This window comes from Dendroctonus ponderosae, unplaced genomic scaffold (genome assembly GCF_020466585.1).
Source record: "Dendroctonus ponderosae isolate FM_Combo_2020 unplaced genomic scaffold, Dpon_F_20191213v2 Dpon_F_20191213_5, whole genome shotgun sequence".
Classification (NCBI taxonomy): Eukaryota; Metazoa; Arthropoda; class Insecta; order Coleoptera; family Curculionidae; genus Dendroctonus; species Dendroctonus ponderosae.
This window is the reverse complement of record NW_026018715.1, coordinates 10494089-10520319: the sequence shown is the minus strand read 5'-3', so window position 1 is coordinate 10520319 and position 26231 is coordinate 10494089. Positions and strand designations below refer to the sequence as shown.

Here is a 26231-nt window from a genome sequence, read left to right as displayed (position 1 = left end):
AATAAGTCGTCGGTCATTAGAGCGATGAAATAAATCCGAAACGCTCGGCTCCTTTTCGAATATATAACTCCTTTTGGATGGCCTTTAAATTAAAAGGAAACGAATTGTCAGCAGAGCGAAATTAAATAGAGCTTCATTTGTGTCTTGGTGAGTGATTAAAGAGTTGACTCTCGAGAATAACGAGCGGAACGGAAGATCGGTGGTTGAAAGCTCGAAAATATATTCCCAGATAGCCCAAACCTCCGAGTGTCTTCCTTTTTGCAAATAAGCGCTAGTCAGTCAGTCTGAACTTTTCAAATGGAAATACTACCCAACAAGACAAAATAAATGTCCAGCTTCCTGCTAAAGTTGCATTTAGTTGGAAATATCGCATATTCGGTTCAACATTACGGAAAGTTTACTACGGCTCGAAATGGCACCACGTATTAAATTATTTTCCATGCGAAATACATTTTAATTAAGGCCCTTGGCAAACAACTATTCCATTACATCAAAGACTGGTGCACGAATTGGTTTTAGCATGTCGGATTGTTCCACAAATATCGCTTTATTAAAGCAAATAGTTCAGGCCCAGCTCATGCGGTTACCAGATCCATACGTTTGAAGACTGAAATGTTACATGTGAGTAACATTTTACTGCCATGCAATTAGGCTGTGTTTGTTCCTTTCAAATCCCGTTTATTAATACAAAATACGAGCCTATAAGGGGAAATGTTCAATGGCAACAGTTTATTAATCAGTAGGAAAAAGCTGTCCTGGATAAATATAAAAATGAGCTTTTCGTAACATCGTAACGATGCATAAGAACAAAAATTGAATCAAATTTTAATTCATTTCTGTAACGGCGAAAAAGGCCCAAACGGTGTCGATCTCCCTCTGTTCATGTTCAACTATTTTCTCCTCTGTCTAGCCATCGTCCCTTTAACGTATTGTTTAACACATAACACACACATCCACCCTCCTCCTTATCCGATCAATTCGATCTTAAGGCCATGCTCTGATTAAAGCTCGAACCTTTGGAGCAGCTGCTGATGAGCTTTGACAAGACCCAAATACAAGTTCATTAAAGGCGGTCGCTTTATTCTGCAGACAAATACGAAGGGTACATTCTAGGCCTCATAATCGAACCTAAGCAAAGATAATAAACCGCCTTATACGAGGATGAACGAAGTGGAAAAGCCAAAGAGACAATTAGGATTCTAAGGGGGAAATTTCGGGGTTCGATCGTATTCCAATTACGACACTTTTGAGCGTTTGATGGTTTCTGGTTAAAGTGCCAGGTGCTGAGGAAATGTGTAGATCTTTTAAGAATCCACTCAAATGCAACGTTTCCTAAAAATTGAAAAGATTAGACGCAATCTATTGTGCATCTATTGTTCGCTGATCTGTTATTGTGTTGCAGCATTCGGGTAATGTTGCACAATATGCAATGCACTGAGGCATTAAAGCGATGTATTGTTGTTATTATCGCTTCAAAGTAAATCGCTTGGAAGCGGATAATGTTTGCTAATAAGTGGTCGACATCCTAATTAAGCACTGGTTACATATAAATGATTCTCTGCTCTTCTCCAGTTTTGGAAACATGAACGTTATTTTTATTAGAGATTCAACTGTTATTAGGGAATGTAATAGAATAATTCTTCTCTGTCTTTTTCCCGCAAACTATTAACAGATAAATCTATTTGGTTTGACGCCCTGTCCTCAACTAATGTGACAAAGTTCAATGGCAAATTGTTTAAGGAAACATATTGCGGCTCAGCCAAATTTGTCTTAGGTACTGGGGTCAACGTGTAAATACATTTTTCGTGTTTTAGTATATTTTTAACCTGTTTAGCAAATAATTTTGTGTTTGTGAGTTTTAAGTGAGTTTAAAATTTTGTTTTCTTTTTGCCAATTTTTCGTTCCCCTCATTTTCCTAAGCAAAAGATGTGTACCTACTAGTGGTAGGATGAACGATAATTTTTCTGTAACAAGGTTACAATGTTCCAGTTTCACGTTGGTAATAGGTTCCAAAATAAGGTTCCAAAAGGAACATGTTACTTTTAAAATTTTTCATTAACCATGCACAATGATGATGATGGTAGAAATAGTAATGACAAATAATGATTTAGTTTATTAAATGAATAATTCTTAACTAAAGCTCTTAGATAAAATAAAATATTCTAAAATCAAAAACAAAACATGGCTCAGAAGTACCTGCTTAAAGAACAAAATAACTGATAAAACGTTTAGAAATAAAATTTTTTGCAGATGCTTTTTGCTGAGTTCGAAGTATTACCCGCGTTAATTTTCGTATCACCAAAAAATACGTTTAAAAAACTTGTCGACCTTTCAACGCCTATATAACTAACTTTTATTTCATATAGCGTGATATTCGTGATGGAATTTATGTCTTATACTCTAAATTTGGTCATAGCTCATATGCAACTGTACATTCTGCTTAGTTTGCTGATTATAGGCATATACATCTCGAGCTAAGATTATTAATGACAGAAATCCATTTTTTTAAAGATCTATTACACAACGTCAGAAAACGAAATACTTCTAGACTAAAAATGCTAAATTAATATCTGATCCATATCTGAACGATTATGGATTCTGGAGAACTGAACAGTAATTCTTATAAATGAAAAGTGATCAACACAATAATCAAGGCACCACGCCACTATACATATTTTCCGTTGACAAATGGTTACTGAAACTGCTGCAATTGGATAGAGGAGAATTGGAGATTAGCATCGGTTGTGTGCTGACGCGAACCACTTTTTCAGGTTTATGAGACGGTTCCAAAAAAAAACGTTTAAATCGGCAAACGGCTGCAGCTAGTGCGAACTGCGCATAACTGTTTACGTTTTATGAGACGGTTCCAAAAAGAACGGTTTAAGTCGGCAAACAGCTGCAGGTGGATAGATCACTCGACGTTGTCGCATCGGTTCTGTGCTGTTGCGAACGGCTTTTTCGGGTTTATGAGACGGTTCCAAAAACAACCTTTTAATCGGCAAACGGCTGCACCTAGTTCGAAGTGCACTCAACTGTTTCGGTTTTATGAGACGGTTCCAAAAAGAACGGTTTAAATTGGCAAACGGCTGCAGCTAGTGCGAAGTGCACTCAACTGTTTCGGTTTCATGAGACGGTTCCAAAAAGAACGGTTTAAATTGGCAAACGGCTGCAGCTAGATAGATGCTCGACGGTGTCGCATCGGTTCTGTGCTGTTGCGAACGGCTTTTTCGGGTTTATGAGACGGTTCCAAAAAYAACCGGTTAAATCTGCTAGCTGTAACTAYGGTTTYAGGTTACACGTTTGTAACAATGTTATTTTAGCGGTTACGTTAAGTACCGACMATCCCTAGTACCTACTGTTTTCCMGATGGTTYAYATTGAAACTTCTAGTGGTTTTTGAACTGGCTAAAATTGGATCTCTAAGTAAAAGAAATATTCTCAAAAATTTGCATTAAAACGAAACTAAACAAACGTTAAACCGTATTTATTTAGGCACGTTAAGAACCACTTTAAAGTACCTCTGAAAGTCAGTAAAGTATTTGAAAGATAATAATTTCATTTCATAATAATTGTTCAAACTGAACTCCTCTGACTTGACTCACCTGATCGCCCTCCTGTACCTCAGAAACTATTAACTTGTACCAGAAACGCAATATTTTTGCCTAAACAATGTTTGAATGGTGGTCTTATGAGTTGGGGATCACCCTGTATAAGGATTGAGCAAATCGATATTCGATTTGCCTTCCTGCTTAAGCGACTCTAATAAGATCTGGTGTCAGTTTTCATGCTCCCGGGCAACTTCACGACTAAAATGGAAATTGAATAGTCGTTTTCAGTTTCCGGATTTCGCGAATTTCCCCGTTTCCGACTGGAAAAGGTGCTCGGTTGCTGGATATTGAAAACCTAGCCTTAATGGAAGAATCCTTGTTCTGTTTAGTGCATTTTAATTCCTTGCTAGTGATCGTTCGGTGAGTCGGTTAAGTCATATTTCTATTTTTGGTGCCATCCTCCTCCAGGTAATCAACATTATCATTGTGTTTGCATTGGTAAACTTCAAAGCTTCAGTCGAAATTTCCGGACCGAAGTCAGAAAATTCGGGTGCCGTGTTGACTTTTGATTAAATTGTGTCTTTTTCCGCTCGAACGAACTGGAGAACGGAGTCTTGCTGCTCCTCCTCTTCGCTGGAAACGTAAATATGTACACTTTTAACGGAAACCTGCCAAGGAAAGTCAATTTCCCGGGATTTTACGTTGTTTGGGGATGTTTAGGCAAAGCACTCGCTAATGGAGACAGTTCGAAAGGCCTTTCTGGTGTTACTATGCGACAAATTGTAATATGTATTCATCACGTTCCCCCCTTGGAACAGGTCCAAGTGAATAAGGGTGCGGCAACAGAAAAAATGCCATATTTCTGATATTTTGTCAATCCAACAGCCATAAACATCATCTCAGGTCCAAGTCGATAGACAACCTTTTCAAGCCGATTATTTAAAAACTTGAACTTTCTATTATTTAAATTGAGGCTAAAGGTTAGCTTGTAAATTAGCTGTGAGTGCACTCAATAAAATACTGAATAAAATCCTTGAGAATTGTATGCACTTCAAAGAGTTGCTGGAAACAATGATTCAAATCTGAACCAAGCTCCCGAAAGCAGAGAGCTGCAACTTCACCTGGTTTTATTAATTTTTGCGAGAATGCTTTGTTCGCATACCGGATGGAAGCCGGTCTTTAGACGAACTTCCAAAACATATAAAAGTTTCTGAAGAATTTTCGGCCCGCCGGAATGGGGCAGCATTCAATCGCGTCCCTTTGAATGTATAAAGTATGCAAATCGCACTTCAGTATGTAACACCTGATTCTCAATTTAAAATCCATATAGTCAAAAGCTTAGTCTAGCAAAGGTTTTATATGAGGCAATTGTCGTGGATATTTATTGTCGTTTGGTTGGTGCAAAAGGATTTCTTTCTGTGTATTGACAAGGTTGAGAGGATGAGCAATAGATTCAAAATAATCCATCAATTAGTCCTGCAACGCAAGTAAGATTTTAAACCCTACACTCGACAAAGGAAAGATGCATGCTTTTGCGGCTAAAGCACTTAGGAAGACCATTAAAATAATTGAGTGGCTGAGCTGAGCTCTGAGCCCGATTTCCGCGCCCACCTTGACTGCCTGCAAAATGTGTGTTTAAGGTTCATTATTTCAGAACAAAACGGGAGTTTCCTTGTGATGCAGGAATTCAAGCGGGAAGTGGAACTAACTATTTCGGGAGGGCGCTTAAGAATGTTCGAGTCGGAAATGGAATAATTAAAAACGGTTTTTGCGAACAAAGTCTTCTAAAGTGCCGTTGTGCAACTGGGTAATCTAATTCAAAAGAAGCCATGGAAATAAAAGGAGCCATTTGTAGGGTTTGAGTTTATCGCATTATCGTAGCTAACCTGGTGTATTCATGTGACTCGTCTTCTATCTATGTTTATCTGCTGTTTGGGGACTCAGCAAGAAGCTTACCCACTAAACATCCTAAATTGACTGCAAAAGTCTACGCTTTTCGCGTAGCGATCGTGTAGTTTAAAACACAGTTATATCAAAACTAGAAACTAAGTAATGGGTGATTTTCGCGTTGTTAGGACGTCGCCGATAGGAAATTGGTCCTGACGTTTCGCTAGCACACATGGCTAGCATCTTCAAGTGGGCGTACACAACAATCGGTCGCATACAAAATGCAGAAATGCAAGATTAATGTGTGGCAAGAAAACCTCTTTTAATCTATTGCCATAATGTAGAAAACTTGTTGAACTTTAAAATGCGCTTCTTTTTGTGTGAAACCTCGTTTAAGGCAGGGGCGGATCCAGCCTTAAATTGAGGGGGGGGGTTATGTAGAAAAAATACAGTCTTCTGTTGTCTGAAATTAGAAAAATTATCGTCGTTTTGTACAAGGGTGGCGTATGATTACTGCAAAATTTCATTTTTCCGTCCCGTTTTGCATGTTTCTTGGAAGCAAAATGAGCAAGAACGCTCGTTTTTACATCATTCCAAAGAGAAATAAATGGCCTTTTTAGAAGTGAACCATCGATAAGGAAATGTTGCAGTTTTCTCAAAAAATGCTTGAATTCAAGAAGTTTTAGATTTCCGTGGTTTTTTATGAGTTGCAAAATCCACTTGAACATAACGCTGTTATTCTCGAAGTTTCTCAAGAACTATTCCAGCCACAGAATTCGTTTTGGCATCGTTGGATAGGGAATTGAAAAGTCGATTCAGTCGTAAAAAGGGGGTGAGGAAATTCGAGTAGTTTTGACCCAGAAGGCGAAATATGAATATCAAACACTTAGGTTCAAGATTATGCCAAAATTTCATGTTTTCCGCCCCGTTTTTGCTCATTTCTCGGAGGTAAAATGAGCAAGAACGCTCATTTGTACATCATTCTAGACATGAATAAATGACCTTTTTAGAAAGTGAACCATGGATGGGGAATTGTTGGCAGTTTTTTCAAAAAGTGCTTGAATTCAAGAAGTTATAGATTTGCGTGGTTTCTTTTGAGTTACAAAATCCACTTGAACATGACGCTGCTTTTTTCGAAGTTTCTCAAGAACCATTCGAGTCACAGAATTTGTTTTGGCATCGTTGGATAGAGAATTGAAAACTCGATTCAGTCGTAACAACTTGAGTGAGGAAATTCCCGTTTTTGCTCATTTCTCGGAGGCAAAATGAGCAAGAACGCTCATTTGTACATCATTCTAGACATAAGTAAATGGCCTTTTTAGAAAGTGAACCATCGATAAGGAAATGTTGGCAGTTTTTTCAAAAAATGCTTGAATTTAAGAAGTTTCATATTTGCGTGGTTACATGGAGACATTTGGAGAACTAGTTGAGGTACAGAGCTCTCGTTGTACCTGGTGGACAGACCTTTAAAATGCGCGTCTTTTGTGTGAAACTTCGTTTAAAGAATGTTTCTTGTTTTCGCGCAAAATGCGGAACTTCAGAATTAATGCGTTCTTCGAAAACCACTCATAGTCTTTTGTTCGCGTTTAGAGAACTGTTTTAGGTACGGATCATTCGTTGTTATTGACCTTTAAAATGTCCACTTTTTTATGCGAAACATCGTTTTAGGAATGTTTTTACTATTCGCGCAAAACGCGGAAATTCTAGATTAATGAGTGAAAATTAAGTGTTTTGAAAGCGGTCTTACTCGTTTGCTCACATTTAGAGAACTGATTGAGGTACATAGCTTTCGTTGTCGCCGAGGAATAGAGCTTTAAAAGACTCACTTTTTATACCAACCATTGTTTTAGGAATGTTTCTAGTTCTCGCAAAATGCGGAAATTCAACATTAATGCATTTTTTGTAAACGGTTTTAGTCTTTTGCTCACATTAAATTTAAAGAACTGGTTTAGGTACAGAGCTTTTGTTGTCGCTGAGGGATAGAGCTTTAAAATGCGCACTATTCTAATGCCAAACATCGTTTTAGGAATGTTTCTGGTTTTCCCTAAAAAATCGCAAATTTAAGAATAATGCGTGTCTTGAAAACTGCTTTTTTTGAAGGGTGTGTCCAAAACACTCTAAAGATTCTTCTACTTTCCCTATGAAATTTCTAATCGACGCCGGTCTAGTAACCCGAATATCTCAATTTGACCGCAAAATCCTTAACAGTTTCTGAAATTCATAAATGTTATAATTTTGTTGCAGATATAGAGGAACAACATCATCAGCAACAATGGCAGCATTTGTGGCAAAGCAGATGGTGGGAAACAAGCTGAATGCTGTGAAAGGTGAGTTGAATTCTCGCATTTGATGGACTTTTTTAATTCATCAAATCCAAAGTTAATGAACATTGAAAATATTGGCTGCATACTGATTTACGTCAATTCGTGTTCGGCAGCCTGCTGGTGGTCAGTATTTCGAAAATTATTTTGCCATATAATTTAACGTTGAAATTACTAAAATTTTCAATAATCAATCTGGCGAAATTTTGCCTGCTGTTGTTGCGGCGATAATTCGCAGTATTTAATGCATCAAACTCTGGCATAAAATCTATTTTTGCTGGCATTTGAAATGAAAAACTGAATACTATAATGGCATCAAAGCCTTGGTGGTTTAATTAGAAACGTGCTGTCCATACTTTAGTGGATATTTTAGGGATCGAATCACATGCTGATTCTTTCTTTTGCATTATTAATAGCTGGAATTATTGTGGAGTTTTAGAAAGTTTTCCTTATTTCTCTCTAAATAGAGAGCCGGAAAACGAGCAAAAATTGGAATAGATCAACACCAATTATAGTTCCTGCCTTATCGGGCGGTTTTCCTCACAGCCATAGGTCAAGCTGTTCATAAATCAATATTTAGAAAGTACGATTATCATCAAAAAGCCATCAGCTTCACAACCACATGCATATTACATAGAAGTTATGCCGTTTTTCCCGTATAATAAAAACGCTAAGGCTCTCGTTTTATTTTACCTTATGGGCCATATCGAAATTCTACTTTAAAGCATCAACATTTTACGATCGATGAATCGGAAAACAAATTCTTGATTTTTTTGGACACAAACCTGCGGAAATTTTATCTTCACATTTGCGCTCTACTGATCTATGGTGCATTGAAAAAGTCTGCGTTATTAATTAGGAAAATATGAGTCGAATTTCCCAACATTGCATTTCCATCATCCATGGCGTACTGCTAAATTAGAGTCGTATTTTAAGGCCTGACAATGGGTTGCATTTGCTGTGGAAACCCGTCAAAGCTGCATCGAACTTTAATGGTATTAATTGATTATTCGCAAAACCTTTGCAGGTGTAGAGTGTAGAGCAGAAGTTGTTGTTTGTGACAAGATAAAGAATCTGTGCTTTCCTTCGGTAAGCTTTTGCAAAAAAAAACCGTCTATTTGAACCTCTGCCTGGATATTTTATTTATTCCGTCTCCTTTTATTTGGCCCGGCAATTTGCAATTTTTCGTTCCATAAATTCGTTACGACTACAAAGAAAAGGCGGTGGTTTCGAAAATCAATTCGTTAGCGCACTTTTCCATTTCGTTATACGAAAAAAAAACGGCGATGTTAATGGAATTCAATATTAAAATTTCAAATTGGAGTTGATTGACAATAAAGTCATTAGAAATGAGTAATTCCCACATAAATAATTATAATGAGGCATTGTTATATATTCTATACCCCAATTAAACAAATTTATTGTAATGATATTGTTTTTCTCATTGAATCATTGAAATGCGCACTTTATCTAGTAATATTTGTTAATTAAGATCCTATTTACATGGAGCTTATTTCAGTCAATCAATGCGGTTTTGCAAGTTGCTCTAACCCAAACTGCAAATGACAATTTAATTGTTTTCCCATCTCTAAAATAGTATATGATACTCTTATCACGAGTCTCTGTGTAACGAAGTTGGAAGTTCTTTGTCGGCTCCCTTTGGAAGTTTGACAGGACCATCTTTAAGGGCGCTTCCGAACCCGATGTTTGTGTCACTCACGGTTTCAAACATCTCAGGGGCGGCTGTTTCCGAATTTCCTTCTCCGATTTCTATTGGGTGGCGGCTTTGTTCCCACCAACGCATACAATGACAGCATGTAAAACGTGTTTCCCTCGTTCCTCTCAGTGAAAATCGATGCTTCTTGAGTTGTAACACCAAAACTGACCAACGGAACGTAGAAGAACTCAATTTTAGTTCGGTCTAACTTTATAATAGGATTTCGAAACGAATTTTCCTCTAATCCTCGCTTTGCTTTCCAAAAATCTCTTAGCGAGAAATGCAAATTTTGTGCATTGAATTCGATTGAGCCGAACAATTTTATCTGTTCGCGCAAGCAAAATAATAACGAGCATCTTTCTTATTCAGTTTGGTTGCGTAACGATTGGAAGTTTTGCCATCCGATAGTCTCGATTGTAAAAGAGGCACGTAGGATCCGATCGTGCAAAATAAGCAGGACATCTCTCCTCTAAAATGATCTAAGAGCCTTTTTATTGCATCCACGCGAGTTAGGCGAAACCGAAATGATAAGATGGCTAAAGCTTCTCAACAACATGACAATTTTCGACTTATAATTATCGTAACATAATGCTAATCGATGCGGGGTTTCGCAACCGCCACAACCGCATTATAAACGCCAAACCCCGTTTTCGAAAGCCAACATAATCTGTAACTGAATTTCAATAGGGCCATTGTTGTCTGTATATCTACGGAAGCTGGAAATTTTACGAGATCGTCCAGCTTTTATAACCGCTTTGTTGTGAGCTGATATTCCGGCCACCGTGTTCTATACGTGGGGACAATGTTGGTGTGAACTTAATTATTCTTTGGGTTTTTAGTTTTTTTTGTTTCCAGCTCATTTATAATCCATTTTCCATAAGAAGAAAGGTAGTTCGCGATATATTGCCTGTTCTGATACTTAGTAGGGGTGGTCGGTATTTAACGTAACCGCTAAAATAACATTGTTACAAACGTGTAACCTGAAACCGTAGTTACAGCTAGCAGATTTAACCGGTTGTTTTTGGAACCGTCTCATAAACCCGAAAAAGCCGTTCGCAACAGCACAGAACTTATTTTGTAAAAAGGCTGGGGTTTTGGTCCTTATTCAGGTCTTTAAATAGCCCTAGCGCAGATCTGAATCAATGGACTAAACGTGGGGCATTTTTAGAAAATAAAAGAAATTTCAATGCAGTTCGGTCAACTCAGTTTGAGAGCAGAACTGTTAAGTTTTGGGATTCTAATGCACAGATAGTAATCAAAAACCCTATTTAATGGAAGTCGAGAAAACTTTCTACTTTTCTTCCTGCTTCTTCGCACAACTCGTGTCAATTAGACCTTATTTAGCCGCTCTATTTTCACGTCCACTTAACTTTCGGCTAATGGTTGTTTGAGGACAAGCAAACTTTAGTTTTTCTGTTGCTGTGAAGCATTCAATCAATTTAAGGAATAAAAAGATAACTTAATATTCCACCCATAACTTCATTGAATAATGTGTCGGAATGGGACCAACAGTTTCACCAAAATTCCCGTTTTAGGGTTCGAACTATCTACATAGTTAGTTTCAAAACGGTTGGCTAGTTTTCTAATTAGGGTTTCACTCCCATTGGCCTGACCAGATCTGAAGTTTAACCATCAGGCATTAACAAGATACTTAGTTAAATGGCCCCCATACGGTTTACAAAACCTTCGAGGAGCAGTGGTTTTTCCCATTTGCCTCCTCTTATATTGTTGTCTTGATCGCTAGATATTCACCATTTAGCAGATGGCTTTACCTTTATTAAGCAGAATCTTTAACGCTAACTAACTCGGCTTATTACGTGAGATATGTTTAGTTTTATGCTAAAAGCACTGGAAAATGCATTAAAATTAACGCGGTCATTGCCATACAAAAAAGCTGCATATATACGAATTCCATGGGACATTCTTGTCGTTTAATTTAGTGAAACGGGGGCTGCAGCCAGGATTCCTGATCGCTTGGAAATTGGAATTGGCGTTAATCGAAGCAAGGGAACTCTGTCATTTAGTATGCCAGCGAATAATCCCGGAAACCTGCCGAATGGTTGGTTTTAATGGAAAAAATCTAGTTCAATAAACCAGTCGGTACATGCTTTAGGATTCAATTCATAACGAGAAATCTCCTTCGCTCTAATTACACTCAAATGAGAAACTTCATCAAGTATTCGAAAGTTGGACGGGCGTGATGGGGATTTCGAAACAAATTTTAGACTTCGAAAACACCTGAAATGGGAGCTTGTACGGGATGCAAATTCCAGTATCTCGCAGTAATAAATTACAAGGAGGCTTCTTTAATGTATCGGGAAAATATCAAAGGAATCGCTTATGCGACTTGGCGAAACATTGAATTACAAGGTGTAAATAGAGGAAAGCTGTGATAATTGGCTAGTTTTGGAGTTGTAAAGTTCATCTTCCGTGAATCATCAATCATACATCCTCTAAACAGAATATGCCCGCAAATAATGCAGAAACCGCGGTTGCTGAAAATTCATCCGAAAATGCTCGAATGCCTTTAAAAGCGGCGGTTTCAAAGGCCGAACTTGGTAGGCGACAATTTGGAAAAGTGCTGGCGACAGGAAAAGGGGCCATCGATTGGAAGGAAAACTCGCCTGCTAGAGGTCACAAAATGCGGATGTTTACTCCGGCATTTCGTGACTTGTAGATCTGCAATTTTTTTTCAGAAAATCTGTCTTTACTTTGCGCTAATTACCATAACGATGGTACGAATCAACCCACAGAATGTTGCTTTAAGGTGGCAATTCAAGTGGACTTTTCAGTAAATCTCAGATCCATTACCGCTTTTGGAACATTTCAATGAAACAGTTGGGCTTTTGAAAGTTATAACTCGTGCAGGAAACAAAGTACATAAACTCTGCTGAAACAGCATGCACATCAATTGCAGCGAAACTGCATCTTACGTATCTTTAGATTCCTTTGTCTGCGGGTTGTAAAGTTACGAATACGTCCAACTACATATAGTTAGTAGCTCCTTCTATGGAACATGAGGTATGCACACTTTAGCCATAATCCAGACAGATAATTTATATTCGTACTGATTATCCGTAAAGAGGGGCGCCTTTGGGGATATAAAATAAGCCATAACTTCCACCCCAATAAACAGCCAACACCTACTTGCTTCCGGTAATAATGTGCTTTAAAATGCCGATATGTTTTCTCCAACGTGGCATATGAATTCGCTTATTGCGTGACGAAATTCGATTTCGAGATTATAATGAAATTTAAGATTTATTACTTATCCACCGTAAATAAATAAATTGCATGGTGGTCTGATAAAGGGATTATTGAGGGTGAAAGAAAAGTTTCAGAAAAATACTTTTTTGCTATTAAAATTCTTGTTTGCAGCTCAAAACAGTGTTGACTGTTCTCTAATTGAACAGTATATTTTAGTTTTGAGCTATTATCTTAAAGTAATTTTTTGCGTTATATTTCCAGTTTCCAGCTTTCAAATGTCTTAAAATGCCCATAACACCCCGTATAATTTTTTCAAGTTATTGGTGGCCTCATAAGCATCAAAAGACTTCAGGGTATTTGGGTAAATATTCAATGTCTTTTCGAATAATTCGTGGCCCAGAGCGGTATTTTTTCTTCAATATTCCGCACCGAAATCACCACTTTTCGGCTTCTATTGCTCACTTTGATATCGTTATTGGCGTTTATTTGCTGTTATTTTCCTTCAGAATGTATTTTCGAGGAGCGTTACATTATAAATTACTTTTTCCACGATTGTAGGTCACGAGCGCTCGAAAAAAATACATTCTCAACTCGTAAGGAAATAAACTCTTTTACGTTGAATTCAACCCCTATAGGAAGTGTGAATGTTGCAAAATATGTTGGTTTTAAAATCGGCATCTATTTTATAACTGAAAATTTCAAATGTGATTCAAAAATATCGTTTTTTTCTCATTGTTCTTTTTTACGGGATTATGGCTCAGTCACCGACGGGTCTAAATTTGTTAAGTTTACGGTTTTCTTCGATTACTTTCTTCCGTTCTCGTTTTTAGTGTACATCCGTTTCGTGTAACGAAAACAGAATTTACAAAAATGTTACGGAAACGTACATAACTTCAAGTAGGTATGTTTCGCTACTAGTTTTGCAACATTTAATTTCCAATTTTTGTATTCCAATTATGTTTTTCTTTCTCATTGTGTATTTTATTTGTGTTCACTTATGTTCAGTACTATTTTTGCTATTTTCTCTAAGACTTTGGACGAGAAAGTAAAGCACAGCAATATCTAATAACTAATATTTTTGAGCAATGTTTCCATTGAAGTTTCGAGACAGTAGTCAATAAATATGTATCGTATTTACCGATTTGTCTGCAGTTGAGCTAACATTAAATTTTTTTTTGTACATCCGCGATTCATTCGTTGCCCCAAGTACCGATTTCCAGGTTGCGGTTTTATCCAACTATTCAGGTTCTATAATATGCATTTTATTTGTTACATTTTCCACTCGTTATTCGAGCTTATCTTGAAATGCTCCAAACGTCTTGCTTGATATTTGAAACTAAATGGCAAAATGATATCAAGATTTTCCTCAACTTCAGCTGCCCATTCTCTTTATGGTAAGCCATTGAAAGTTAAAATATTATTAGAATTTGATCGTTCTCGAACCGAAATTTTAAAAGTTCTCTGAAAGTAAGCAAGCGATTTTTCTTTCGTGTCTTTTACTATTGAACCCGTATAAACTGAAATTTCTCAGCCTTCTAAATTGATATTTTGAAAGTTGGCTAATTTTCAGGTCTGTTGGTCGGGATTTCCGTTTACTCGGGCGCTAATTTAATCAGTTCCTTGTGCTTGGTCGGAACAAATTTATTGGGAGGAAATTTTAAATTACGTCCGCGTAACGAACGCCCAGAAAATAAAGTGTAATTTGAGAATCTCGGGCCATTTCGATGGGCGATTTATCAGTGAAACTTCCAGTCGCAAACAATGACCAACCAGTAGTGGATCTATCGGCAATAATCAAAGTTTAACTAGTTTTCGTCATTTTTCTTCACTAATTACTGCTATTACCCCACTTTTTAATTTGTTTATGTTCTAGTTCACGTGATTAATAGAGGCTACTGATAATAATTTATTTTAAGGCATTAGCCGTTGAGGAGAATTCCATTCTTCAACTCCCTAGTTTTTGTGGAAGCGAAAAGTGTCTACAAATTTAATGTTTCCATTAATCACTGATACTTCCGATTTTAGCGGACGAGAATAATGGCCTTTCCATGAATAGGCATTTTCTTGTTGTTTTATAACTGCGGAAGGACCACTGGTAGTATCAACATAAACTTGGACTAGAGCATTGAATACAATTTAAAATAGTTTCCAGGCATCGGAGTACGGGCTTGTTTTGAGGTCTAAGTCGGGCAAAAAAATGCACGTCAACAACATTTACCGTAACGTTATCAGCTCAAATTCCGCCGCGAATAAGATCTGTTTTTAGATAAGCTCGTCGTCAGTTGGCGTATCCTCTTTGGCTCTAAACTCGAATTGCTTCCACAACGGAGACGGATCTATCAGCTTCCTCGGCATTGTGATGAACCAGCAAAAAATCGGGACGCACCGCGAATATTTATCTTTTCTCCAACTCCGTGGCTCACAAAAGTTGGGGAAAAAATTTGACACGCTTATCTCTTAGATGAGTTAATTAAGGAAGTTGATGGTAGGACCGGGAATATGGAAAAACTGGTAGAAAATGGTATTCTGTCCGTTTCGATTTCGTGCATCATCTAGTCACATCGATGCTAACTAGTTCAGATCTCTTGAGTTAAATGCTCCAAGCTTTGTCTGTCCCACTAATGGAAGTCATTTTTCAACTTTGTCTCGCAGAATTTGATTAAGTGGCGAATTCGGGATAAATAAAGTGGTCGCTGAGCGCTATGACATGACATAAATAATACATAAACTGCATTATGTGCAATATTCCAGAAGCTGGAAAGACATAATTGATAACTTTCTTACATTATTGCCGGTTTTTATGAAGCTGAGTCTGTTATATTATCGCTTTGAAATGCTTTGCACGAGGTCTATATTTAACATTTGAGCAGAATTACTGCAGTGAAAATGGACTCGAAAAAGGTCCAGCTCAGTTTCCTTTCAAACTCAATTAATTCCCCTTTAGAAGTGTTCTAACGTCCTTATATCTGGCTGGAAATCGGCTTAGCGGCACAAAAAAAATAAACAGAAAGTAAGTAAATAGTGGATCCCTAAAAGTGAAATTATGAGCGGGATGAGCCGGTAAAAGCCCCAAATATATCTGGAGTTTTTATTTAAGGGCAACGCAAATAGGACAAGAATTTCTCGCATTTATCTTTCATAAGGAGACGGGTCTTTGTCGGGTTTAAGCTTTTTTCCTCCCCAACTTGGTCCGAAAATGTCTCATTCAGGACTTCCAGGGACGTGCTTAAGTAAGATCGGGTAGTGAGTTGAAGACGGAAGTTGAACTGGAGGCCCGTCGGTTGACTTTCCAGCTACCGATAGCTATCAGTAGAAGTTTGCTTAAGACTTTCTCAACCACCCTCCTAACAAATGAAATATGGCGGTTTCAGAAAAATATCCCTATGTAGCTTTTTTTAGGCCATTAGTCGAAATGATTTACCTCTCTGATTTTCTTTGCCGATTTATGTGGGCGAAGAGTGGAAACAACAAGGGTCCTCTCCCGTCACGCTAATGCGACACTTATTTTTTTGACGTGCTTAAATTTCCACCCGCTCCACTGCTTAAATTGTTGCCGGCGAAATCGCGGCTAATTATAACAGCATTCGAGCAGTTCTCAGTTCTAAATCAACACTGCTACTCAAATTCAAGTGTATGTAAGTTTTGATTTTGGAAGTTTCGTATGTTAGCAGCTTGTTTTGGCAAGCAAAGCGAAATTTAATTGAATTTATAGTTGAGAGGCGAACTCGTCTTAATCGTCTTAATCATCTGAAGCAATTATCTAGAGCTGAGTAAGCCGATCCGAAGATACATCCCATATTAAAGCCACAGCAATAAGTAAGTCGGGATTAGAGGAAGGAAAAGAAAAAAGTTGCAATGATGGAAAGTAATGCCCTGCTGCTTTAAATAAGGATAATGATAAGACTGCAATTGGTATTCAAAGCCGGATTCGGCTGCGGCGCAATTTGCGACCATTATTAAACGTCTCTGGATCGGATTTTGGGGTAGGATGAATTATTGTTCGGGAATGGGATCTCTTCGATTTCCTTTTCGCCACGGATTTCGGTTGCATAGGTAAAGCGCTTGTATTTGGGTCAAAGCCGACAAACACTCAGTTTTATATCTTTAAGCCACATGATGAGACTTACCGATCGAATACCGCAAGCAAGAGAATTTTCTTTCAATTGCAGACTATGGCGAATATTTACAGTCCATCTCAATGCCGGTGGAACCTTCGATTGCCCCTTTTAGTGTAATTTACTCGCGCTAATGCAAGGCAACTTTGCTTTATTGCCAGGCATTATGTGATTCAAGCAATAATTTGCGCAGATTAGTTTGAATGGAAAAGTGCTAATAAATGGTTAAGTGCTCGAAAAGTTCCACTCGGAAATACCGACCATTAGTCTTGGAAAGTTCTCTCAACGCTGATGCATAACAATATCAACCTGTCCTCTGATAGTCATCACATTTAGCTGCTTTGTCTTGGGCATTGCTTGCTTACACCAGCAAATGCTTTTTCTTGAGTTTTCCGCCTATTGCATGGTTTGTTTGATCGATTTTCTTTCTGTGACTGTCTAATTCATAAATTCATACTATTTCTTCGTTTATTTTTAGAGGTCTTCTAATGAAATGGCAATACGCTGAGATCAGATTCTTTATCATTTTATTTATTTCAAAGAAAAAAATGTTTGCAAATAGTAAATAATCCTTCCTTTTAAATATTTTCAATTTGATCGCCTTTTGCCATGACAATATCCTTGATAGAGGTGATTAACGCAACGCACACTGCATGAAGTGTTTTTTTGAGAGCCTCCAAAGTTTTTTGTTTTTTTGAGCAAATCTTTGCCTTCAAAATATACCAGAAATATTAATTCATCGGGATAATTTGCCAACCATTGTGTGGAAGAAAAACTGTTCTTGGTGGACTCGCGCTTTGTGAGTCGGTGTTGAATGTCCAGCGCTTCCGACTGAAACGTTTAATCGTTGATTGAAGACTATATTTGCTCTTTCAATCAAAGGTTTAATGTTCGTTTACCCAGGGCTTCACTACACCTTTAACGCTTTTTTGCGATAGATGGTCGCATTAACACCATCCAAAAACACGAGCGAAGAGCGTCTATCGGCAGTCACTGCAGCCCATGCAGTCAAATACGGTGGTGCTTGATATCTCCTTTAAGTAAACACGATTATTTTGGCTCTTAAAACGTTGCTCTACTTCGAATATTGATTTGTCAGAAAAGACAATGTTCGGTCACTGATCAATCGCGTGCAAGCAAAGTAACTCCGTTGCTTTTTGGACCAACTTTTTTATGTTCAGCAGTAATTTCGGGTTATTATCAGAAGTTGCGAAGCTTGACTTTCAACTGATTTTTCAATATATGTTGCATTCGTTGTTCTTCCACTTCGATGCGGATTTTGCTCGACTCTTGCCTTCCATTTTCCAATGTTTTGTGGTGTTTTTGCACTCTTTTTCGGACCTATGGTTCGATACACAAACTTTATACTATCTTGTGTCCATCGCAGTTGTGGACAAAACGTCAGGAAGAAATTCCCATGGACCAAGACTTCAAAGCCCCAGAAACATTTCTATATGTGAAACTTTATACTCATTTGAAGAGGTTTGAGCTGATTCCCGATATCCTTCTGAGACCTCACAGCCAAATAAAAAACAATTTCACTGTTACGTTTGAATTCCATCGCGTTTAGCTTATTTTTATTCAATTTAGTATAAAATTCTTTTAAATATATATGTTATATCGAATCCACAACGAAGGTCACCTCTAAATAGGCCACTACGCAACCAATCTACAACATTGTTACAACAAAGACGCCTTGTCTATGCAACCTCAGCAAAACATCATCCAGCCGTGATCCCACGATCCTAACCCATCGCCTAGCCAGGATCTTCGTCAGTAAATAATTCAGTTAACAAAGAAATATTCTATTCGCATACAATGTATCAAGAAAAGTAATACCTTTTACACACGAATATTTGTTTATCGCTGACCAGTCATTTTTATTGTATAAAAAGGCAGACCGGTCTAGTACGATCGTTCAGAATTTTAATAGACATACAGTAACAGTCGTAATTCTTGATCCATTATTAATTAAATTTATATAATAATAAAAAGATTGTGAAAAGTGAATAAAAAATAGTTTTTAAAAACATTATATTTGAATCACAAATATAACATATATAAACGATACAATAAGCTATCACCAGCCACATTCGTAGGCAATTATCATAATTAGTTCGCACGATATACACCAGGTGAGTCATATCAGCCACCCGCCAGCCTGCAGTTATTTGCATTTTTGCAACTTTCGATTCATTCACGTTCATTGGATGGTGTTTTCTGATCGATTTTTATTCTTTTTGAGCATGTACTTTGCACGCTTAAGTACGTTCTTGTGAAACCGATAATGCTATCAAGTGGAAACGAATTAATTCCGCCGAAACTACCGGTTTGCTGTTACTGTTCCCTAAATACTAGAGGTGGGATAAACGGTTATTTTTCTGTAACAAGGTTACAACGTTCCAGTTTCACGTTGGTATAAGGTTTCAAAATGCGGTTCCAAAGGGAACATGTTACTTTTAAAATTTTTCATTTAGTATGCGCAATGATGATGAAAAAACCGACCATTTCTACTAAATAGCCCGTTGTTTTTTCGCATGCAAACACTTCCAGCGAAATTTATGGATCATATTAACATGCCGATATTCCGAAACATTATTCACTCTCTTATCTGCGCGTTACAGTTCCGCAAAATTGAATTACAAATGACCTGGAAAGTGTCGTGTTGTCCAGTTTTCGATTCGCTAGACGTTCCATCGTCAACCGACTGTATGATTGGGTGTCTGTTCGCTTTAGATACGCCGCCAAGTTGCGGTCATGTTTATGGAATCGTTGCTACAAAAGAGTTACCACCGTGCGTCTATTAACTGTGCATTATTGGCAAAAAATCGCGGTTTTAAGAGCAGATGTGGGCGAGAAAAGAGTTTCCATCAGCACTAACATCGTGCATTTAGTTTCCTTAGAATGAAATCCAATGAGCCAAATCCTTGTAAGGGATCAGGTAGACAGACTATCCATGTTTTAATAATGCATCAGCTCACCCTTACGTTACTTAGGAGAATGAATTGTTCTGTTCAGCAATTCCGATTCGCTGCTCGGACGATGGGGGAGAAACTGAGACACACTTCGAATATTTATCACTCACGGTTTGTGAAAAGCGAAACGAAGCGAGGCGAATAATTGTGCACCGCTAAAAATGCGACGTAATTAAGGGCTTGAATCCGAATATAAATTAATAAAAACCTTCAATTTTGCTCATTAAAAATCGCCATAGTGCAGTGCTTTTTGTGGTAAATTATGATGCTGTTAATGGAGAGTGTTTGCCTGGTTTTGTCAGGTGCGCTGGAAAAAAGTTGCATAGGATTTCCTCAACGAATCTGCAAAGAAAATTTCTAATTACAAATCAACCCCAATGAATAGGTTTTCTTTATTTTATTTTAAAAATTTTCTCTACCAAACTGACCCAAATAATCCGTTGTTGTTGTAGAATAGTTTACAGTAGAATAGTTATGGGCAACTTGTAGGTTGTAGAGCACACAATGTGAACTAGACGCCATTGTGTGCTCGTTTTCTATTCAGACTTTTGAGATTGTCTCATAAAAGAAGCGCTATCGCATTCAGGCATGTTCAAGCAAGCACACAGTGACCGAGTGACGTAAAATATCCTCTATGTGCAAAGGAAACCAGCCTCATGTTAGGGCTTACTTGCTCTAGAACAGAGCAAAATCGACACGAGATAACCTGGAAGGTTTTTTATTTTGTTGCGCTCATTTGAGTTTTATTTTGAATGCACCGTCCTCTGTTTGTTTGTGCTATTTGCTGTTTCGAAATGCGAGCCTTAACCAGCACTGAGTGAGAATAGAGCGACAGGTTGATGGATGTCCTCAATTCATCAGTTGAAACATCCATTAGATGCAATTTGATAACGGGAAACAAAAGTTTCCGTTGTCTTAAAGCCAAATTTTGAATTTGTTGCAATTGATTTTCCACTGTTATGTCCACTTTCATCGACAAGTTTCATGTCTTGAGCGTATATTTTCAATGGGCACGTGAATTTGACGGAGGTCTCTTTGAAGTGACGAAACTCTTTCTCAATGCCCTGCACGAGGGATTTCATCCCCAATTTGTCAAACCCTTAAAATGATCGTTTCATCCAGGAAATCCAAGACGAAGGTACCAGATGCCGAATGTATGCAACATTAATGGAGAGCAATTTCCATTAGAGTTTTTTAAACACATTTCTAAGTAGCTGTGCAAATGCCTATAGATCGAGGACGATTTGCATTAAGTAGGCATTTAGTTATGCATTAGTAAAACAAACCGATTGGATGCGATAAACATTCATTACGTTTTAGCGTAATGCATTTGGTCGAGCATGGAGAAGCGGAATGAAATGGACTTTTGTGTTCGTGATGGTCGGCAAACAATGCTAAAACGTAAATGTCGGTCAGACTCCGTTCGATATCGGTTAGGATAATTCTGGCAAGCGGCCAAAACTGCAGACGCTGTTCGATCCACCAAGTCAGTGTTAGGTAATGATTCCATATGACCTTGAAGGAATCCAGTAAAAAGGACTCTTTCTTTTAGTCGAGAGTGGTATCTATTTGTAAATATTTTTCTTATATTGTGGTTTTTACGTAGTCAGTTTGTCCAGAATCCGACGGCGGTGATGGTCTTTGGGCTATTTAAAGTCGATATTTTATTTGCGACAAATAAAATTAATTATTTTTTCACAATTAGTCCAATTTGCCTCATCCGTTCATTAAATGTTACTGCCAACAAATAAATTCCAGGTTTTCTGTAGTTTAGAAATGTGACGGGCTAGTCTATCGATTTAAACATTTTCCGACGCAAATATTCGCAATTTGCTGGGCATTTATCTACAATTACTCCCCGAATATTCGTTGCGTGCATTTTTTTGTTCGATTTAGACAAGGAGTTATTTTCGTTGGAACTGCCTTGTTGATGTGAACAAAGCTGCATCAAGCCTTGCTTTGTTTCCCGGGCGAATAGAGCAAATCGAATTGATTATCGATGCAAATGGTTTCGCTTCGTTATTAACTGGGATAAATGCTGCGGGAAAATATGCACATTGATTAGTGCAACAAAGAGATCTTGATCTTGGAGGAATCTGAAATGCGTTTTGATGAGTTTCTTACTAAATGTACTGCAATGGGTGTATGGGGCTTTAAGATGGAAAGCGTAGCAACATCCATTAAATGTTTTCTCCTCCATCTACTTCTCGAGCCGTTGGTTCAGCCCATTGAGCATTCTTGGTGAGTTTGTCGCCTGGTCGAGCCAGATCCGCCATCCATCTGACACAGTTTCCCTGGGTGGATTCATGCGCCATTTGGCAGTGTATAAAGTTTCAATTTTTCCATTACTAGCCGGCCAACTACCCCCGTCTTTAATACCGAACCTGGCCACTTGCGATAAGGAGATGCGTTGTTGGTGATGGTAAACCGCAATTTTCTGGTCACTTGAGCCACGTTTTACATAAAAAATCATCCAGGCATGTCTTGATAGATTGATCGGGATTCAAATCTGCTCACTTTACATTAACAGAGAGACAACCAGCTGTGCGAATGTAAAGTAGACAGAATGGGGGCAATCACAACTGATCACCCCGGTACACAAAGCAAATAAATCCCGCTTTGTTCGAAACGTCGTCGAACAATATCCGACGACACGTCCAACAATATCCATCGCTATTGCAACGCGGATCCCTGTCTGGCACTCCGATAAAACCGGATAAAGAATCGGCAATTTTTAACCAGTGATTGATGGGCGCATCCAGAAGTTCTCTGTCTGAATTCAGGGCAAAAAAATGTTGTTCTCGAGGATGGCGGGCGGCCGCAAACTGCTCGAACATTTGAATATGTTAAGGAAAATAAGCCTTAAAAAAATAAGGCAAATTAAGAGCCACTCGACAGAATACCCGGAGTATGCAATATCCGGAGTCTAAGCCCCAATATCATGTGCCCGTGACCCAAATACATTGCGCCCCTTCCCTTTTTTTCTGTGTGTATAAAACTGAATTGATTTTGGCAGCATGCCAAGCTTCCTGGTCTCAATATCGGGCATTCCCTTAAAGCCGTTAAAATCCCGAGGGTTACACCCTTTCGGGGCAACGAGTGTTTCTAATAGCGCTAGTCGGGATGGAATAGCTGAGCGGTTCTGCATAGTTTAGCCGAATACCAGGCCCTTCTACACCAGGACAAAAAATCCTTTGCTGCCGAAAATGCTAATCGGTAGTAGCATGCCTCATATACTACGAGGCCCATTTCTGCGCTAAAACCATCTAAGTTGTATCTATCTCTTGTGATCAATGTTTTTTGGAAAAAACTCGTCAATTTTAATTTGCAAATGCGATGTTTTTAGGCCAATTTTATCTATGCGGGGTGGTCCGAAACTTACTTTTTGGCTTTTTTAGTATTAGTCTACATTTGTACTGTCTTTAAAAAGTCTGTAGACTTGTACTTTGGCGGAACCAATGGATGTTTTTTTCTCTATAACTTTGTCTTACACTTGGTTTTTCTGCCTCACTATCCAAAGCATCAAAATCAGTCTCAGATATAACTTCAACTTACTTCCTAACTCCCGGAACTCCTCTTAGTATTTTCGGAGATTATTCTTCTGACATGTTTTCCCGTTATTGGTGCTTTTGAAATCTTCTACTTTTTTGATCAAAACTTAAAAAACTTTTAAAACAGCTAAACTATTGCTAATTCAACTCATTCGAAGGCCAAATTATTCCACTTCCGAGCTTAGTTTAAGATCACTTTACTACATGAATTGTACGGAATTCTCACTCAACTGCACTTAAGTCGCATCTACTGAACCATCGACTCTTGAAAATACCAATGAAAACACTACTAAAACACTGTTTTCAACAACTTCAGATTTGATTCCGGGACTCAGTATTGGTAGCTTAGTCTTAATATACTGTCAGATCAATATACTAATGATTGTTTTCGTTATTTTCAGGTAAGTTGCATCGGAACTGTTTGTCTGCTTGGCGTGCTTTCAGGTAAAGTACACTTTTTCCATTTGTGAGGTATAGATAGTGATGCCAAAAATTCGGCAGTGTCTTGGTTCGAGAGTGTTGACCAGTCTGACTGAAAATCGCAAATCGAAACGATTTTTCAAGAATTTGGGAATTGAAGTCAGATAGTATTTTCCAGGAGTGGTAACATAATGCAAAACACTGACTATCAAAATTGCCTGATTTATTCGGATATTAAATAATAAATGTCTAAAATCGATGTATCGATACTTGCTGCTGAAAATAACCAGCTGTAGCACTTTGCAAAATTATCATAATTTTCATTGCCAAAAAATTGCAATCCTGGCCTCATTTTACGGCCACTAGTCCGCATCGTCTCCAAATACTTCTTCTCGACCCTTCAACTGCGACGACAAAGTTCTGATGTTCTCAAGCAGAGTTTTGGGGCTTCCTTTGTCGCCTTCAGCGGCCTCTGGGAGTAGGAATGGGGGTGGAGGTGCCGGCGGAGGTGGAGGCGGCACTTTTTCAACTACTTCTTCACTAGAGGTCAGTTGACGTGGAGCTGGAATAGGTGTGGATTTCGGGGTGGTTTTAGTAGATAATTGGTTGAGATCAAATTTGGGCAATTCTCTCTCTTCTACTTGATGGTGAACTTCGATCATTGGCCCCACTCGTTTGCGTCTAGCGGCAGCAAAGCGCTCATGCTGCTGTAACGACTGCTGCAACTCCTTGAGCATCAACCCCAAATAGGCGCTCGATTGATCTTCTCCCTCTCCTGTTATCACCACTGGTTCTACTTCTTGGCCTGCCGGAATAAACAGCTCAAAATCCTCCTCAACCACCTCGGTGTCGTCGTCATAGTGAACGGTATCGAGTGACTCTTTTCCATGATTATTGTCGCTTCCCAATGGAATGGAAACATGTTGCGGCTTAGACTGAGACAAAATGCCGCAAAGCCTGCAAAGCACGTCTAGAGACTCGTAGGTGTCCAAAGCGTGGCAGCGCAGCTCACTTAAAGTGGTTTCCAACTTTTTCACGTCGTCCAAGTCGTCGATCTCCTGCACTTTGCTCAAAACCGTCCGGGACCGTTCCATTATAAGCGAAAGATTATTTATAGCCCCCATTACGGTCTGCTGCAACTTTCCGGACAGCTGTCGCCCAAAGTAACTGCTGACCACTGAGGTGATTTCCAGTTTTTGAGCCGCATTGTATCTGAGGTTATTGAACTCCTTTTGGAGGACGGTATGGAGTTGATCGAGCTGTTGCCTCACTCTGGGAAGTTGCTGGTCCCAAAGTCGCTCTACGACAGATGGATTGGGGTCGGATAGATACTCGCAAAGAGTGAGACCCAAATAGTTGAGGTACTTTGAGGTCAATAGAGTGCCAATATCGTTCACTCGCTCGGCAAATTTGTGATAGTTTTCCCCGCGAAGCTCATCAAGAGTTAGAAGGGAGTGAAGGTCCAGCTGCTGCAGCTCTACAAAGTCCTGTTGCAGTTCCTGCTGAGCGCAGACCAGGAGGTCGATGTTCTTCAACATCAAAGCGAAGTGTTCCTTATTTAGTCCGACAACGTGTTCTAGAAATTCCTGGATGTGCGCACCAAAGTCTTCGATTTTTCTCATTTTCAAGTAGCGCACGACACCGGCGTTTAGTTTGCGACCTTTGAGGAAGCTTTTGAGGACGCAGTCGATTATTTCCCGTCTTCTTTTGCGTCTGGCGATGTCTCTTCTTTGGAGGCAGATGGACACAATAGTAGCAGCCAGAGCGGACAGGGCTATGATTGGCTGGCGGCATTTCCAAGCAACCAAGGCGGCCACGCCCCCTGCCAGTATCTCCCAGGGGCGTCGCCTTGGGTGGGATGAGCGCACTTGGAAATTGCAGCGTTGCAACAGCACCTCATAGTCCTCATCCAGAAGCAGTCCAGATTCTAGGATTGACTTCAGATGCTGCACTAATAAGGCGCCGTATTGATCCTGGGTGTTTCTGGACATTGTGTCTGAAATTGAAGAAATCTAATTATTCACTAATCGCTATTTGAGTAATCTTTAAAGTTTTGAATGGATTTTGTATTGTTTTACTGGTCAATAAAAAGTTTCAGCCAGCAGGCGAGTTTATATCGATACCGCCGGCCGGTCCTACTCGATGTAAGGTTAGATCCTCGCATGAAGGTTGAGAATAACTAGTTTTCCTCAGCCGGTGATAAAGCAAAAGTAATCTCTTTACCTGAAGTAGAACAATGGCAACGGGCTTGATCATGTCTGTATCACCAGAAATGGCATTTTAATTTTCTTCACAATGGAAACCCTACGGTATTTGCTTGCGAGCCTCGGTTATCGATCTAGGTGGCTTCAGCGACGTGAAACAGCGGACTATCGGCGTCTCAACTCGCTTCAGTCCGCCGGGAAACTGAACGGTCGCGTTAAGAGCGCATTCAAAAGCATTTTCTTGTCAGGAGTCATTTTTTAAACAATAAATTGCATGGAATAAATGT

At 38.8% G+C, this 26231-nt stretch overlaps 2 protein-coding genes across 2 annotated transcripts in view; one reads left to right on the top strand and one right to left on the bottom strand.

The window, feature by feature from the left end:
- Nucleotides 1-26231, top strand: part of LOC109535154 (complexin) — a gene marked incomplete in the record, with an annotated part of 83769 nt that overhangs the window by 26497 nt on the left and 31041 nt on the right. The window contains 1 exon segment of the mRNA XM_048666703.1: nucleotides 7691-7761. Within this exon segment, the coding sequence (XP_048522660.1) occupies nucleotides 7707-7761 (55 nt within the window).
- LOC109535145 lies at nucleotides 23943-26163 on the bottom strand. The gene is made up of 2 exons (XM_019900985.2): nucleotides 25964-26163; nucleotides 23943-25736 (listed from the first exon to the last, which is right to left on the bottom strand). The coding sequence occupies exon 2, from the start codon at nucleotides 25729-25731 to the stop codon at nucleotides 24103-24105; it is 1629 nt and encodes a 542-aa protein (XP_019756544.2). The 5' UTR covers nucleotides 25732-25736; nucleotides 25964-26163; the 3' UTR covers nucleotides 23943-24102.